Below are 17465 nucleotides of genomic sequence, written 5' to 3'. Positions count from 1 at the left end.
CTTAGTTTTCTTCTCTGTAAAATGAGAATAGTAACTCTTATTTCAGAAAGCTGTAGTTTGGGTTAAATTAGGCAACATACATAGTATCTTCAACCAGAAGGCAGACATTCATAATCTTAAGTTACTTTGAATCTCAAATAGCAATAATAATGCCAATAATAAAGTAATAGTTGACATTCATGAAGTACTCATCACAGACCAGGATATTTTGTGGATTCTCTTAATCTTCACAATACACATTTGTGCTTATTAAAATCATCATCCTGTTTTATAAATAACAAAATTGAAATACAAAGAACTTTAGTTCCCATGCCCATCATATGGCTAAGTAGTGAAGCCATGATACAAACATGGGAAGCTGGATACAGATTCTGCCTACTACTCCGCAAGAACACCTCTTGGAAGGTTTTGCAAGCTTAGCTAACTATGTGACATTTATTTATTAGTGGTGTGAGTTATTACAGATTTTGTGCAAACAAGAAGCATAATGAGATATGTGACTTAAGAAAATAAACATTAAAAAGTAGGTAAAATCATTCAGAAACATAATCTAGACTGGAAAAGTACTTAAAACGCTATGAAAGGAAACAAATCTAAATCTAACAATTGCTAAACCATTTTATTTATTGTGAGATTACTGTATTATTACTAACGTAGGATTAGCTCAACTCTAATTCTTCCTTTTGGTCAATAATGTGCATTCTATTTACTTTTATTTTTAATATATTTCATGGACATTTTTTCCTCTTCTTCCTATTTACATTGGAACACATATTCTAATTGATTCTTAAATAAATATTTCTAAGACCAATATTTTGAATTACTTTAAGGCATAAAATATGTTCACCTTATTTAAGAGACTAGATTTTTAGGGCTTTAGTTTTAAAATACTTTAAAAACACTTTTAATATGTCATTGTAATACACTGTAATACACTTTTAGCTGAACAGCTGTTAGGCTTCTTTATTGTCAATGGATGTCCAGTTGACTTTCTGCTAGTTTTATTCTGAGTATTTTGGAGTCAGGGGAAATTGGGAGGAAAGTTCTCTATTTCTTGGCAAACATTTACGTTTTGACCCCTGTGTCATTTCTTTGCTTCATCAGACTGAAGGTTGCAGGCTGGGTATCAGGTTTATTACTTGGGTTCCTCTCAGCAAGATGCAAGCATGCTGCTTACTAAAATTTAGGGGAAAATACCTGTTCCAGATATTGTGTAATCAGAACTAAATAAGATAGTTCATTAGAGAGATCTGCCTAGTAGTTAAAACCTTCCCTCTTCGCATGTATGATTCTGACTTTCATTCATCTGTAAACTCAGGAGGCATTTATAGTCACTGGTTTTACAAACTGTATTTTCAATTTTTGTCATTCTTTTGAAAATCTAGATTCAAAGAGGATTTGTCCTGAATTTCTAATAGTCTAATTAAATTTATAACTTCTTGAGTAATTGTAAATAGATCTTGCACTTTTAACTGTGACTAAAGGACGGTATAGCATTGAGAAGGGTCATAACTATCTAATACAGAAATGAGCAATACATTGCTACAGAGAAAGGCTCCTCTTTGAACTAAAGTCAGATATGTTGTATTACTTTTCTATTGCAGTGTAACAAATTTCCCCAAACTTTTGTGACTTAAAACAAATATTTATTATTACACAGTTTCTGTGGGTCAATACAGGTATAGCTCAGCTAGCTGAGTGCCTTTGGCTCAAGGTCTCTCCTAAGGTTGTAGTCAAGCTTCTGTAGGACCCCAGTATAATTAGAAGACTCAGTTTGGGGAGGATATACTTCCAAGCCCACTTGCTTGATTTTTTGGCAGGCTTTCCTCCCTCAAGAGATTGGGCTAGCTATTGATTTCTTGCTGGCTGTTGATTGGAGGCCTCCCTCAGTTCCTCACCACTTGGACATCTCTACAGGGCTGTCCCATGACATGGCGGCAGGCTTTTTTCAAAGTAATCCATTAAGGAGAGAGAGAGAATGCATGCCCAGGATTTTTCATATCCTAACCCTGAAGTGATATCCTATAATGTCTATCTTGTTCCATTTAATGTGACTGAGTTGGTAATTCAAGCTAATACCCAAAGGGAGAGTGTTCATGCTAGGAGGTTGAGTTGGCCCTGCCACGCGGGTACACCTTGTTAGTTAAATGTTTCATCAAAACTGATTGAATAAAAAAAATTGTTGTAAATGAAAACTATAATGTTATCCTTAAAATATCTGCTGATTTATATGTAAGTGATACAAAATCCAGCCACTGATACTAATAAAAGATTTTTTTCAGCATTCCTGTGACTACTTATGGACATTTCAATTATCAATGAATCCACTGAATTTCTAATGTTCTTGCAAAAAAAAAAAGGGATCTCATATGAGATCACTAGAAATGACAAAAGCTTATTAAAAACAAGTTAATTACATCATTCATTTCTTTAAAAAGGAATGTGCGATGTAAGCATCATATCATACCAGGAAATTAAGGCACTTATGAATACATTCATTGTACTTGATAAGAATGGTTCGATAAAGTTGTGTTTCTAGAAACCTAATTCCACATTGGAGTAAACAGGAGGAAAGGAAAAGGAGTTCATTAATGAAGAAACAGGAGAGTGTAAAAGAACTGATAAAGTAGAGAGATGTGGGATTGTAGAAGGGCTTATTTTAAGAGGAAAAAAGGTAATAAAAAGGGTTAGCTTAGAGATAAATCATAGGGATGATTTTTTTAATGAATAAATTTAGAGCTCTGGTTGGGAAATGAGACTTGAAGAAAGAAACTGATGCCATTTACACTAAAGTGGGAAAAAATTAAGTATTAATGGTAACATGGCTTCTGATAGATTTCTACCTGCAGAAACAGCAAGCTGACATGAAAGTTGCTTCCCTAACAGTCTCTATTTTCTCTGCAAAATAAATAGAGGTACATGTTCAAAGAAGAGATAGCTTTAGGGGAGTGGTAAATGGGAGCACAAAGTAATGGACAATATTGAGACAGTTGAAGAGGTTGGAGATGATGACATCAGTCTTTAGGGTTCTGAAATGCATTTTGGAAAATAGTCAGTTTGAGTCCCCATCTCTGCATAGTACTGCATTTGCTTGCTAACTAATTTCCTTGCCATCTTTTTAGTCTATAGCTTCCAGGGTAAAGATCTTTCTCTAAAAGCAGTAAGGAACTCAGGGGTATATGCTCCTCTAACTTCTTCTTGGGGTAGCTACATAGTCTATTCCAATCATACTTGAAGTTTTTTAGGTCAAGCTCTCTTGTGCCTGGAGCCTCTTCACAGGCTCTCTCCCTTGTCCTGCCGAACTGTAGGCTTGATGAGAGTAGAAATAATGTCTCTTCTGCATGTAAATAGTCAAGTACTCGCCCCAAAATTAATAAACAAATATTTGTTTAATTACCTAAGTGAATAAGTACTTTTTCTCCTATTTAATCATTTAAATCATGCATAATCTTCCTTAAAGAGACAATCAAAGACATTTGCTAAAGTTCTTTTCTATTTTCTCTGCTCCATTTGTTCCCAAAACTCCTGATATGCATACCTATCATAACGTTTATCACACTGACCCCTGTAAAACTGTAAACTCCTTGAGAACAGTAACCATGATTTATATATATTGAATTCTCTGAAACAAAATTTACACAATAGATTTAAAGAATGACCCAAACTAGATACTTTTGCTTCTGGATATACTAGAATAACAATACGAGGGAATTGAAAGTATGGAGTTTTGTTTGGAAACAGAAGGTAGTTTCATGAAGACATGATAGACTGTCAAAAAAAAAAAAAGAATAAATTTATTATTGACAACTTGATTTTTCATCTACTTGCTCTGGCAACTAAAGCAAAAAGAAAAGCACATATTTTTAACAATTAATGCAAAGAGAAATGCATGTTATAAAAGTACACTTGAATAATGTAATCAGCAGTATCTTAGTAAGATATTCATATAAAGATATAAAACTTGTTCAAATAAAATTCTAATACGTTGATAAACCGTAACACAGGATAACATCAAATTTTTTTGAGCTGAAATATTAAGGACCAGGTATGTCACCTTATGATCATCTAACAATGTAGAGATAGAATGTAAAGAACCCGAAATTAACTACTCATTAAGTTTCTCTTAAGATAGATTAGATCAAGCAAAAGTTTGGCTAGAATAGATTAGTGCTTTCTAACAGATATGCTAACATTCAAGGGTTTTAAACTCAGAACTTAAAATATTTTTATACAAAATATTGAGAAAGCAAAGGTGATAATATTTTGCATAATTTTGTGAGTTTGGTTTTTATTCTTACTTTGGTCAAAGACCATATTTCTTCTGATTAGATTTTAAAATGTCAAGATTCTTGCTTACATATCAAATATATTCTCAAATAGGAAATCAGCTCATACACTGGGATTTTTTTCCCCTTGGAGTTAAATACCATATGCGAAAGAATGTTATGAAAAGTAGCCATTATTTTAGAACCCTGATTATACTGACTCTAGGAGAATCTCAGTGGAATAAATATAAAATTTTAAGATACTTGCATTATGATAAATTCTCAGAATTAAGTTCCTTGCAGAAGACAACTCTTAGGTGACTAAGGAGATAGGTAAGGCTACTTCATGTTCTCCATTTAGATATTAGGGAGTAGCTACCAAACTGTGAACTGATTGATAATAGTTAATATTAAGTCAAGCTTTCTGTTAAGAATTAGTCAATGCTCTCAGTGAAGTCCTGTCTGTATTTCATATTTATAATGCAAATGCTTTCAATGGAAAAATAATGTTATAGGTGGATATTCATTCAGTAAACTGCTTTGTTAAATGGGATGCATTTTAAAATGGAGGAGGTGTAAGAATCTAGCCATGACTTTATTACAGTGTATAGTAAAACTCTTTTTACAGATACTTGTTACTGTGTATATATGTGTGTGTGTGTGTGTGTGTGTGTATATGTATATATAGTAACTATATGTAATCTCTAATACATTTTTTTTTAGAATACAGGTATGAACCACTAACTACTTCTAAACTCATTTTTTTCTATTTAATTCTTCACTGAAAATGGTTCCTTAGAAAATCTATATTAAAATCTAGTGTTTAAACAAAATTAATGAACTAGCTGAGAAAGCTGCTACTTTAAACCATGTATGTCTCATTTTCAGTATAATAGAAAATATTTCATCAATTGAATTGATGGTAATTTAACTTCTTCTGTTTCTCATGAAGTGTGCCAAACATTTCAGACTAATTTTATTGACATTAAGGATTTATTTTAATGGGTATTTTTCACCCTTAGGTTTTGAATTCACTCATTTCTGTTCAGTAGGATGAACTGCACATGCTCTGTACCTAACAGTGTTTAGGGTTCTATAGAGGATGAAAGACAAATAAGATAAAAATTTCTTATTCATCAAATAGTTCATCATCTTTTTGAGGTAACAAATTTCTGAATAAAATAAAGATCAAAAAGTAATATATATCAAAATGTAGGACAAGCCCATGGCATGGGTGAACAAGGAAGCAAACACTGAGAAATACAACAGGATTAAAATAAAAGTATTTATGAAAGAGAAGAAATATAAAGCATCCTCCAAAAGAGGTAATTATATAGGAGGTGGAGAACAAAGGTCAAAGAATATGAGAAATAGACAGAGACAAGGTATGATGATGGAGAATACTGTGCTTATGGGATAGTAGAGAGAGTGACAGAACTAAAGAAGAAAAAGGTCTGTGTAAGAGATTGACTTACCTCAGAAATAGAAAGGAAAGCTACAATTTAGAAACATTTTGGATTCTAATATACAACTCACCTGTGTACCAGAAGGAATGTTAATAGCTATAGAAAATAAACTGACATTTTTCATTTAGGATAGCACTGCAATTATATATTGAAAAAATAATATCAATGGACTTTGTGCAGCTGTTTCTGTTTAAGCAGAAAATAATGATTTTATAATTTCTCATTTATGTATGTATAAAACAAATGATACTAGCAATTATCTATCAATATACATAGATCTTGCCTAGAGGTGGATTTTGGCACATCCTCATCTTTCATGAAATATGAAACTGAAATTAATAAGTCTGTGTTACTGATTATAATAACAATGTGATTTGTATGCAAGTGATCTCCAGAACTCAGAATAAACCAAATTACAAATTAATTCATGTGAACTTGGCAATTTCAAGAATCTATTGGGAATATGTATGTACATTTTAGGACATATACTTATCTAAAATATACATATTTATAGTAAAATTATTAAAAGTAAAATTATGTTGAGAACTTAAGAACTAGGTAATAGTGATAAATATTTATACAAATTATAGTTTACATTATAATATATATTAAATAATATTAAAATAATAATGCTATTGCATGATGCCATGAATAACCTCAACGTTTTGGCCATTACTCTCGAGATAAGACAGCACTTGTGTTATGACATTTAGCCTTTTGCCTGCAATCTTTAAACATAAGAGATGACCAAGTCCTCTAAGTTCTAGCACCTGATTTTTTAAGAGTGGTGACCAAAAGATGGGAATTAAGAAACTAAGGAAAAGAGAAATTTGAGTTTCGCTTAGCTTCTTCAAACTTGTATTTTAGAACAACACAATTTGAAAAATCCTATAAAATTGAAAATCCTGGGGGATGATTATATTCATGCATTTTGGTATCTGATGTCTACTAAAGCATAAACACAGAGTCTCTGGGAATTTAAATTTACTTTTAAGGAGTATTAACACAATCCATCATATTCACTTCAGAATTTTTTTACTGTAATACTATAATGTGCTGAATCTAACTTCTCTTGAATAGCTTTATTCTATTTCACAAGTTCTAATTTTGTTGACCAAGATGATTTGACGTTAAGTTTAAATATCTTTTGGCACTGATTTATCATGTATCAGCTTACGTACTGGAAACTTACTGGGAGAAAAGTTTCAAAATAATTTGTTGATTAACACTGCTTTTATCGTCACCTCTAAAATATACAAGTAAATAATAAGTTTACATTCACTGATTGGGATGATAACATAATTATTATTCTATATGTAAGATGTTGAAATTATATTTGAAAAATTCATTTCAATGAGTTGTAGTTCTCGTGTCTTTTTCTTATAAAACCAGTAAAATTTGCCTTTTTAAATAAAATACAGCCACAATTCAATGCACCTTATTCAGCCTATTCCCAGACGTAATAAGAATTCTGGGATAATTCAGACCTGACTTTTTAAACCCAGGCAAAATAGTTTTTACATATTATGAATTCAACAAACAAATAGAAATAACTTGTTTGAATTTATATTACATATGTAAAAAGAAAATGTTAAGAAATGTAAAATAATCACAGGCAAACTGAATCCCCTTAGTGAGAAACAATATTCAGTACTGACACAATACCCTATCATTATTGATATAAGAGAGATAAGTCATACATATTAACATGTTTTTGTTAAATTATGTATTTATTAAAATATGTGAATTCTGAAAGACTTATAGTATGCACTATTTTGTTAGCAAACTACAATAGGTCTTATAAATATTCTATTAATGTTTTATTGAAAAGTCCATTTCTTGATTGGATATATTTTCTGTCAATTAAATCAAAAGAAAAGGTCATGCAACCCAAGAGAAATAAAACTCTATATGAAAGGGCATAAGAGAAGCCTCAAAAATGGTTTGGTGAAAAATGCCAAAGGATTACTTATTATTCAGAATGAATAAAGAGGAAGAAAACGGAGAGAAAAACATGAGGTTCTAATGTAGATTCCATAGAATAAAATGAGACTCACATGACATATAGCAGAAGCAGCATAAACTGGTCAAAAAGATTTACTGACTTACTTCAGGTGAAAGTAAAATATATACAGCATATGCTTTACATCTTTAATGAAACACATAAGAATATGAACTTTATGAAAGAATATAAGAGAACAGTGGACCAAGATGGAACTGGATGAATGTAGATATAAAGGAGAATTCTATGAGGTCACAAAAGAGTGATACACCTTAAGTTGTATAATAGCAGATAAAGATGACATTAGAGGCAAAACAACAGAAAAAACAATATGCTGTGAAAATTAAAGTCAGTTGTGTGGAAGACAGGTTTGAGATTCTTTCCTACCCTGAAGAGGAAAAATAATAGAAGGTAATTTTGAAGCAGAAAGTGAAAATGCAGCACTGAAAGATAAAACCAAAAAAGAAAACTAAGAATCATTTGGATAAATATGCATGCTTTATTTCAAAATAAAAAACTAGCAAATTGATTCTACCTTATAATAAAAAGTCAATGGTGTATTATAAAGTATATTTTATTCCTGTAATGTAATATTCATTCAGTATTATGGAGTAGCTTTGATATAGTCTAACACATCAATAGAGAAATGGAAAAATCTTAGTTGAGTATTTTTATATATAATGATAAATGTAGTGCTGATTATATGAGAAATAATATATGATTTACATACTTTAATTCTCACTAAATACTTATGCTAGATATCATCATTTAGTTATCATCAGTTACCTGATGAGGAAGGTGAGGGAATGAGGGATTTAGAAATGAAGCCAAAGTCATCCAGCTGTGATACAAAGAATGCAGTTTTTGCTTAAAATGTGGACACACATATTTATATACTTATATAAAGTACACATGTGATCTTATGTGTAAAGAATTAAAGAAAATTTCTCTAAAAATTTGAAGGAAAAACTACATCATGTAACTACACATATGTAGGTAAATTTTTTTTAAAAGCTAAGGCAACTTATGCCAAAATGTTAAGAAGGCTACTCTCTGAGTGATTCAATGATAATGTTATACTGTCTTTTCTGTTCATTAGTATTTATGTCCAATATTTATATAAACAAGTTTGTATACTACATTATATGGAAAATTTATATGTATATTATAAAGTGTTACATATTAACATATTACTAATAATTTATATGATTCGCTGTTATCAAAATGAGATAGTCTTAAAGCCAAGGAGTACTAAATTATAACCAAATAAGTCCTACTGCCCTAAACAAGTATAAAAAATGGGCAAAATATATTAGAAACCATTTGTAGAGAATAGACCGAAAAACAGGGTAAGACTGCAATGGATGAGAAAAGAGAAACTAATGGAGTGATCTCCATAACAGTCAAGTTATCTGCCTGAGGACAATTTCCTGAACTTGCCACAGATCCCAAAAATTCAAGCAGAATGTGAAGAGCCCACTCAGTCAGGGAACAAAGATTAGCGTACTGTACAATTGAAGTCATTGGAATCTGTGGGTCAAGATAACAGAAAGAAAAGAGATATGCAGCATTGAATCCAAAAATCTGTATGGGGTTTCCTCATGAGTCTTTGCTGAAGGGTAGACTGTACATGAAGAAGTCTAGAAAAACCAAGACTTATACTATAGCAACCTTTGTGGGACTGACGGCACAATGAAGATGGTGAGGGCAAGGAGACCTGGGAGGAGAGCAGCATGGAATACTGAAGTTTCAACTATGAAATTTGATGAGAGTGTAGGGATCTCATAAAACTCCTGGCAACACAATGAAAACTAGAGAGGCTTTCCCGTAGGAGCTAGAATCATACCTGGAAGAAATGTTGTCTCTAGACATTCTGTAAAAAGCCTAAATGCAAGCACCAATAAGATCCATAGGTAAGACAGATTTAGAGATCGAGTCCCATAAAGTTAGAGAATTTTGGGAAACAATTTTGGCTTTTCAAAAATCTGCATTAGTAATTAAAATAAACCCTATACAAGTTCAGCATGGCCAATTTATAACTTAACAATATGCTATAACAAGAGCCAATAACCCTGTGAGAAAGATGATAGCTGAAAAGTCTCTATAATGTTCTACCTACAATGCCCATTACTCACTGAAAGTCACTAGATGTACAAAGAGATAGAAAATATGTTTCATAGCCATAAAATGTTAACATCAGTCCATAGAAATCTAACTTAAGAAAGTTAGACTTTGGACGTAGCAGATAGAGGCTTTAAATAAGGCATTATAAATTGTTCAATGAAATAAGAGAGAATGTGCTAAAATAATCAAAGGCAATATAATGAGTGAATAAAGAAGTTCAGCAGAGGAAAAGAAACTATACAAAAGGTCTAAATAAGAATTATACTCCAAACTAAAATAAATAAAAAAAATTCACTGGATGGGCTTAACAGAAGACTGGAGGTGACAGAAAAAAAAGTCAATGAACTTAAAGACAGACAAAATTTTCCAATCTGGGAAAATATTGAAGAAAAATAAACAGAGCCATAGTGACCTATAAAAGAATTACAAATAGTATTTTATATATGTGTGTGTGTGTTTTCATATTTTTTCACATATATATATATATATGTACTTATATATATAAGTCGATTGTGCAAGAGAAGAAAAAGACCCATGATAGAAAATATTGTTAGAAATAATAGGGCTAGGCATGATAACACATGTCTGTAATTCCAAACACTTTGGGATGCCAAGGCAGGAGGATTGCTTGAAGTCAATTGGAGATCTACCTGGGTAAGATGGAAAGACCTCATCCGTACAAAAAAAAAATAAATTAGCTAGGCATGGTGGGTGACCCTGTAATACTAGCTACTTTGGAAGTTGAGATGGGAAAATTCCTTGAGCCCAGGAGGTTGAGGCTGCAGTGAGTTGGAATGGCACAACTGCACACCAGTCTGGGTGACAGAGCAAGATCCCATCTCTTAAAAAAAAGAATATAAAATAAATTTAAAAAAATTTAATTTAGAAAAATTTAAAAGACTTGGAAGAAATTAGCATAACCCTGAGGAAGACGAATATAAAGAAAACCGTATTTACGTTCATCACAATTAACTACTGCAAACCAAAGACAAAGGGAAATTCTCCAAAGTAGCCTGAGAGAGAAAGAAGAGCACACTATGAAAAGGGACAAACATGAATGATGTTTGTCATCAGAAAGATGACATCAGAAAGAGCATGCAGAAGATAATGAAACAGCTTTAATGTGCTCAAAAACAAAACGCTGCCTGAATTCTAAAGCTTATGAGAAACATGAGAGAAATGAGAATATTTTTACTTAAGTGAATTAGAGAAATTGTGTCCTGAGAACGAGAAGCTCACCACTGCCAAAACTGCTAAGGGATGCTCTTTGGGCCACAGGTGCCAGATCGTAACTCAGATCTACAAGTAGAAATATAAACCACCAGAAATGGGAATGAGTGGAAATTGAAATGCCATATTTCCTTTCTTCTGGTAATTTATAGAAAATATATTAATATCTGGATCTTAAAAAATATTACTGTAAGGCAATGTTTATAATGTAAACAAAAGTAAGAAATATATTTTACTAAATAAATGGGACTGAGAAATGAATTACAATGTTGTATAAGGGTGTTACATTTGTGGAGATACAGAATGTCAAATGAACAGGATAAGGTAATAGTGGAACATGTGAAGGGAGTTTGAATTACAATTTGTAAGTATGAAGAAGTAAAATATTGATTCTAATTAGACTCGGAAAAGTTATATCTTATTAATGGTAGAACCATCCCTAATGCATAGTAAAAGGAGATATAGTTAAGAAGTCAGTAAATAAATTGAAATCTTAATTTTTTTTATTTGTTTATAAATCCTGAAAAAAAATCCTTTCCTGAAAAACAGGAATAGAAGAAGATAGGGAGAAGGAAAAGCAGAAGAAAGAAATGCAAACCAACAAGATGGTATATTTAAGTATCAACACATCAATAACTACATTAAACATAAGTAAACTAAGCACTGATTTTAAAATGACTAATACAAGCAATAACATAAATTTCATCAATATTATGCTGACGGAAACTCACCAAACACACAAAAATTATACAATGCCTAATTCCATTTATATGACACTCTATAAAAGAAATAATTGACTCGTGATAGAAGTCTGATCACTAGTTAGCTACCAAAGTGAGTGGCTGGGAAGATAAACTATAGAGGAAAGTGAGAGAATTGTTTGAGGAAATGGAAATGTTCTGTATCTTGAACACTGATACAATCAAGACACATTAGTTGCATCTTGATCCAGTATTTACATTGTAGTACATATTAGTCTAAAATTATTGGCTCTACACACAGAAATGAATTTTATTGCATGTAAATTATACCTCAATAAAATTGATTTTTTAAAAAATTATCTATTAAAATACTGATTGCCTAGTGATTAAGATGTAAGACTCTGAAACTCTGATTTCAAATCATGTGTGTGCTATTTTCTTACTGTATGACATAGAGCAAATTATTTAACCCCTCTAAGTTTTCTCATCTATAATGTGGGAATAATAAGTACTTCATATGATTGTTAGGATTAATTCTTCATCTGGAGGAAGTGTTGAAAATATATTTTATTGTATTAATATCATTATCATCATTAGTATCACTACTGTGTACAGCACACTAAACTATTGAAAGGAAGGTATCAAATGATGAGATAAAAGCTATCTTCATTTTATTTTCTAATACCTCTTTCAGAAGAAAAATGAGATGGGTAAAAATCAAACTGAAAAAATGAAATGCTAAATGATAATAAAAGACAATAGAATTAGAGTCAAATTCTGACAAAGTTTGTCAGTACATGATTACATGCTATATTAATTTCCTATTGCTACTGTAACAAATAAGAAATGATCACCAACTTTGTGACCTAAAACAACACAAATTTATTCTATTATCATTCTGGAGAACAGAAATCTAAAAAAGTATTCTGGGTCTAAAATCAAGATGTCAGCAGGACAGGCTTCTTCTGAAGCACTAGGTGAGAAGCCCTTTTCTTTGCCTTCCTAGCTTCAAGAGGCTGCTGGTAGTCCTTGTGACTGACCCCTTCCTCCATCTTCAAAACCAGCCATGTAACATCTCTTTCTCTCTCATTGCCTTCTTTCCTGTATCAAATATCCCTCTGCCTCTGTTTTATAAGGAAGGATACATATAATTGCATTTAGGACTCACCCTGGTAATCTAGAATAATATCCCCATTGCAAAATCCTTAAATCCCTTTTCCAATATCAGGCAACATTCACATGTTCTAGGGTTTTAGGACATGGTTATTTTTGGATCAAATGTCAAATGTCATAAGAGCAAGACAGGAAATGAGAGGAGACTAGAGGACAAGACACTAGAGTGTTCTGTAAAATTTCAGTTTAAAAAGTTTACAAGTGTTTGGTAAAGGAAAAACAATTTGAGGTGAAAATGAATATGCAAAATAAAATGTTATTGTCATTTTTAGGTGTCTTAAACGTTTATCTACGTTTGAAAGGGCAAACAACAATAGAGAATCCACTGTGGTCTTCAAGTGGGAATAAAGGACAAAGATGGAATGAGGCTCATGTTAATATATACCCAATTACTTCATTTCAGGTAAGAAAAGTAATTTCGGCTAATTAACTGCTGTATATGAGTATAACATTAAAGGTGGATGTTGAGCAAATAGTAAAATATGAATATTCAGAAATTCTATGATATAAGGATCAAAAAATTACATGATTAAGTTTTGCTTTAGTTCTGAAAGCTGTTTCGTAAAGAGAAATGCTCTTTTCCTTTATTCATTAATATTCATCAAGTAATAGATTTAAATAATAGTCTATTAAAATTTAAATGATTCACCTGGAAAAAAAATCCATTTCTATAAAATAACATGCTTATTTTTTATTTCCTGAAAAATATAAAAGTTTCTACCATAATGGAACTTGGTAATTAGTTCCCAATCTGTTTGAATTTTTCTTGATAAAATTTTATATAGTTTAGGAAAATGTGCCTCTTTGATTTAATACCATATCAGTAACTGATCACTGATTATTAAAATTAAGACAACTTTAAATAAGTTATTTTTCTTTGTTTTTATATAGAAAAGTGAAGCTTAGAGGGTTAGCTAAGAGGGCTACAAGTAAAGATACAGAAACTTGAAGACTGCAACACTGGTCATCATAGCTAGAGACAACAGATCATGAAACAATTTCAATGGAGTTAATACAGTTTTTCATGATTTTAATGTGTGCAAACATATATACATATATAAATATATATCTACATATCCAAATATTTTTATATTTTAAAAATATAGTAAAATATCTTCAAAGTCTATGACATATATCTTCTAAAGTACTCTTATTTCAAAGAATTCAGATCTATTTCATGAAATTGTATTTATAGCATTGAATGTTTCTTCTACAGTGATTTTTTGGATGCATTTCATGGTGTATGTTATAAGGGTATAAAAAATCATGCCAGTTTTTAATTGGTGGAATAACCTTTCCTTGTAATCTAATCTAAATAAAACCAGAATGATAAAAATACATACTCATTCACAATGATAAAGAATAAAAGAGTAAGACCAGCCAATTATATGCAGATATATAAAAGTTATTCCCATATGATTCTAAAAAATAAAAGAATCATTTTGTTTCTATGAAGTACAATGCAATTGTGAAAATGAGTGGGAACATATCATCAAACTAAATTAAACTGGGAAGACAGAATTCCAAAGCATTACTGATAGAAGTAACCTTAGTATTAAAATGCACATACTGATATTGGCACTTAAAAGTCATTTTTTTTCCTAAAAGCTGATTATTATTCTAGATATACTTTCACTTCCCACATAACTGCCTCTACAATACAAAATTCCACCAAAGTTCACAGTAAACAAAATCATCAAGTCATATACTACAGAATTTTCTAGGAAAACAGACGTTAATCTGAAATTTGGCACACAAAAATAAGGCAAAGATTGGTTCCCTAAGGACCTTTGCCAATGGGATATCATCAAAAGATTTTACTCGGGAGGAAATAGTACATCACTCAGGTTGTTATATAGAAGACAAGTTCAAGAGGGAAAATGGGGTCTGCAAATGTGTTAGGACATCTTTGTAAAATTCACGTGAAAGATGAAGTAACAAACCAGGGAAGTGGTGTAAAGAAAACAGTATGATTTCAAGATATGCTTCGCCGTATAATTTAGCAGAACATTTTAGTTTGGGGAGTAGCCACGAATGCTATGAATTAGGAAGTCTTGAATAATGCTTATAATACACATTACATTAAATAACAAACGAAGAAAATATATGAATTTCAGGGATGAATATAGTTACTTCTATTTTAGGCATGTTAATATAAAATGTCTTTGGAATGTCTTTTTAAAGATGTACAAAAGGTTGTTGTATATGTTCATCCAAAGTTTTGGGGACAGCTATATTTTTGAGTCATCAGATTATATATGCTACCTAAAACTGTAAGGGTGGTTGTTATTAACAAGGGAAAGTATATATGTGTAAGTGTTGATTAAAGGATGGTACCATACAGAACATTAACCAATCATTAAGGCCAGGCGTGGTGGCTCACGCCTGTATCCCAGCCCTTTGGGAGGCCAAGGTGGGCAGATCATGAGGTTAGGAGTTCAAGACCAGCCTGGCCAACATAGTGAAAAACCCCATTTCTACTAAAAACACAAAAATATACCGGGCATGATGGTGCATGCCTATAATCCCAGCTAGTCAGGAGGCTGAGGCAGGAGAATCCCTTGAACCCATGAGGCAGAGGTTGCAGTGAGCTGAGACCATGCTATTACACTCTCGCCTGGGCAACAGAGCCAGACTCCATCTAAAAATAAAAAATAAATTAAAAAAACACCCTGGAAGGTGAGTCCAGTCCTAGGTAATATATTTTAAAGTTAGAAGGAGAGAGATCTAGATGTTCATGGAATTTAAAGAAGACAGTGCAATTCAAATTACAAAGAAGGCTGAGTGCAAGGGAATAGTCACCATAAGGGAACTGGTAAACAGAATGGTTTCAGTTGAGTCACAGAAGTAGAAACTACATTTCATATGTGGATACAGAGTGTTTACTCTTAAGAAATTTAAATAAGCCAGTAAAGCAACTGGAAAAAATCACCATCTTAACTAAAATTGTTTCACATTTCAGAATTAATAGAATGATATATAGGCAGATATTAAATTATTATATGATTTATTCAAATAGTTCTTTTCTTATGTCTTTTTACACATTCGTAAAAGTACAGATTTTCCTTATTTTGAATTATATTGGTTACGCAAGGAAATCAGCTTCCTTATTCAGGATGTTGTGACAGGGAGAATCCTGACAGGGAGAATCCTGAAGAGAGTGTCCCCCTGAATATAAGGAATGAGAGGGATTTCATAGGCAAAATGAAAGAACCCAAATTTGCCAGCTCTAAATATACGTTGCAATCTTATAGAAAAGAGCTTTTCTTTGCAATTTGGCCCATCTTAGCCATAGAATCCTGACCTCAGAATTGTTGATTAGAGGAAGGAACTTCAGGAAGTGAATTAATCTTTTGTTACCAGGAAGCATGAAGTCATTGTACCTTCAGAGCAGTAAGTTTTTACAGTTCATTACAGACTCTGGGGTTTACATATTAAATTCACAAAAAGACATGTACAATATTCGAAGGAGATGTTCAAGAGTGCTCAAATGATTAGGTTTATTCATAATGGTCGAAACCTTGGAGAATCTCCCTGCTATACTCAGCTCTTCTACCCATTACAACTGAGAAATCAGACTGGGTTTGTATAATGGATCCACAACGTTGTTACCACTTCGGGTGTTCTTTGTGTCATTTTATAGGCCTATATCTTCATTTATGAGTATTATTTTACCTGAGGGATTTTCTTTAACATCTCTCATAGTGTGAGTCAGTTGAATTATTTCCCCTTCTGTACTTCTGAGAAATGTATATTTCACCTTCATTTTCTGAAAGATTTCCTCTGATTATAGCATCCTACTTTTTCCTTTTAGAACTTTACAGATATTTTACCAATGTCTTCTTGTTTGCCTTGTTTCCAGGAATAAATCTGTGGATAGCCTTAAATGTATCCTACTGTATGTAGTGCAACTTTTTTCTCAGGTTGCTTTTAAGATTTTCCTTATCATTTGTTCTTGTAAATTGTATTGTGGTGCGCTTTGGTATATTTTCCTTCCCTCTACATGTGCTTTGTGTTCATTTAATTTCTTGGATCTGTAGATTTAGAGCTTTCATAGATTTTGAGGCTTTTCTCACTAATGTTTCTTGAGGGATTTCTGCTAAGTCCTCTTCTCCTTTGAAGATTTCAGTCACACATACATAAAATCCCTTGAAGGTGTCACACAGCTCATTAAGGAATTTTCATTTTTTTCTATTTATGTTTAATTTGTGATTGTTTTTATTCTGTCTTCACATTCAACAGTAGTTTCTTGTACAATGTCTAATCTACTTTTATTCAGTGTATTTTTCATCTAAGTCAGTGGATTTTGCATCTTTAAGTTCAATTTGAATCTCTTTAGAAAATATTTTGATGGCTTCAGTTAATATTTTGAATGTATGGAAACTAGTTAGAATAACAATTTTAAATCATTACTTGCTGCTGCTAACATCTATATAAGTTCTTGGTTGGTTTCAGTTGATCGATTTTTCTCCTCATAATGGATCGTTGTTTTCTTGATTTTTTT

At 31.9% G+C, this 17465-nt stretch overlaps 1 protein-coding gene across 4 annotated transcripts in view; it reads left to right on the top strand.

Annotated features, from left to right (window-relative positions):
- Nucleotides 1-17465, top strand: part of MDGA2 (MAM domain containing glycosylphosphatidylinositol anchor 2) — an 871115-nt gene that overhangs the window by 837039 nt on the left and 16611 nt on the right. For all 4 annotated transcript variants that reach the window (XM_078334840.1, XM_078334839.1, XM_017977077.4 and 1 more), the window contains one exon: nt 13234-13364. In XM_078334840.1, coding sequence (XP_078190966.1) covers nt 13234-13364 — 131 coding nt within the window. The remainder of the gene's footprint in view (nt 1-13233; nt 13365-17465) is intronic.

This window comes from Callithrix jacchus, chromosome 8, assembly GCF_049354715.1.
Source record: "Callithrix jacchus isolate 240 chromosome 8, calJac240_pri, whole genome shotgun sequence".
Taxonomy (NCBI): Eukaryota; Metazoa; Chordata; class Mammalia; order Primates; family Cebidae; genus Callithrix; species Callithrix jacchus.
Note: the sequence above shows the minus strand (reverse complement) of the source record. Positions and strands in the feature narration are given on the sequence as shown.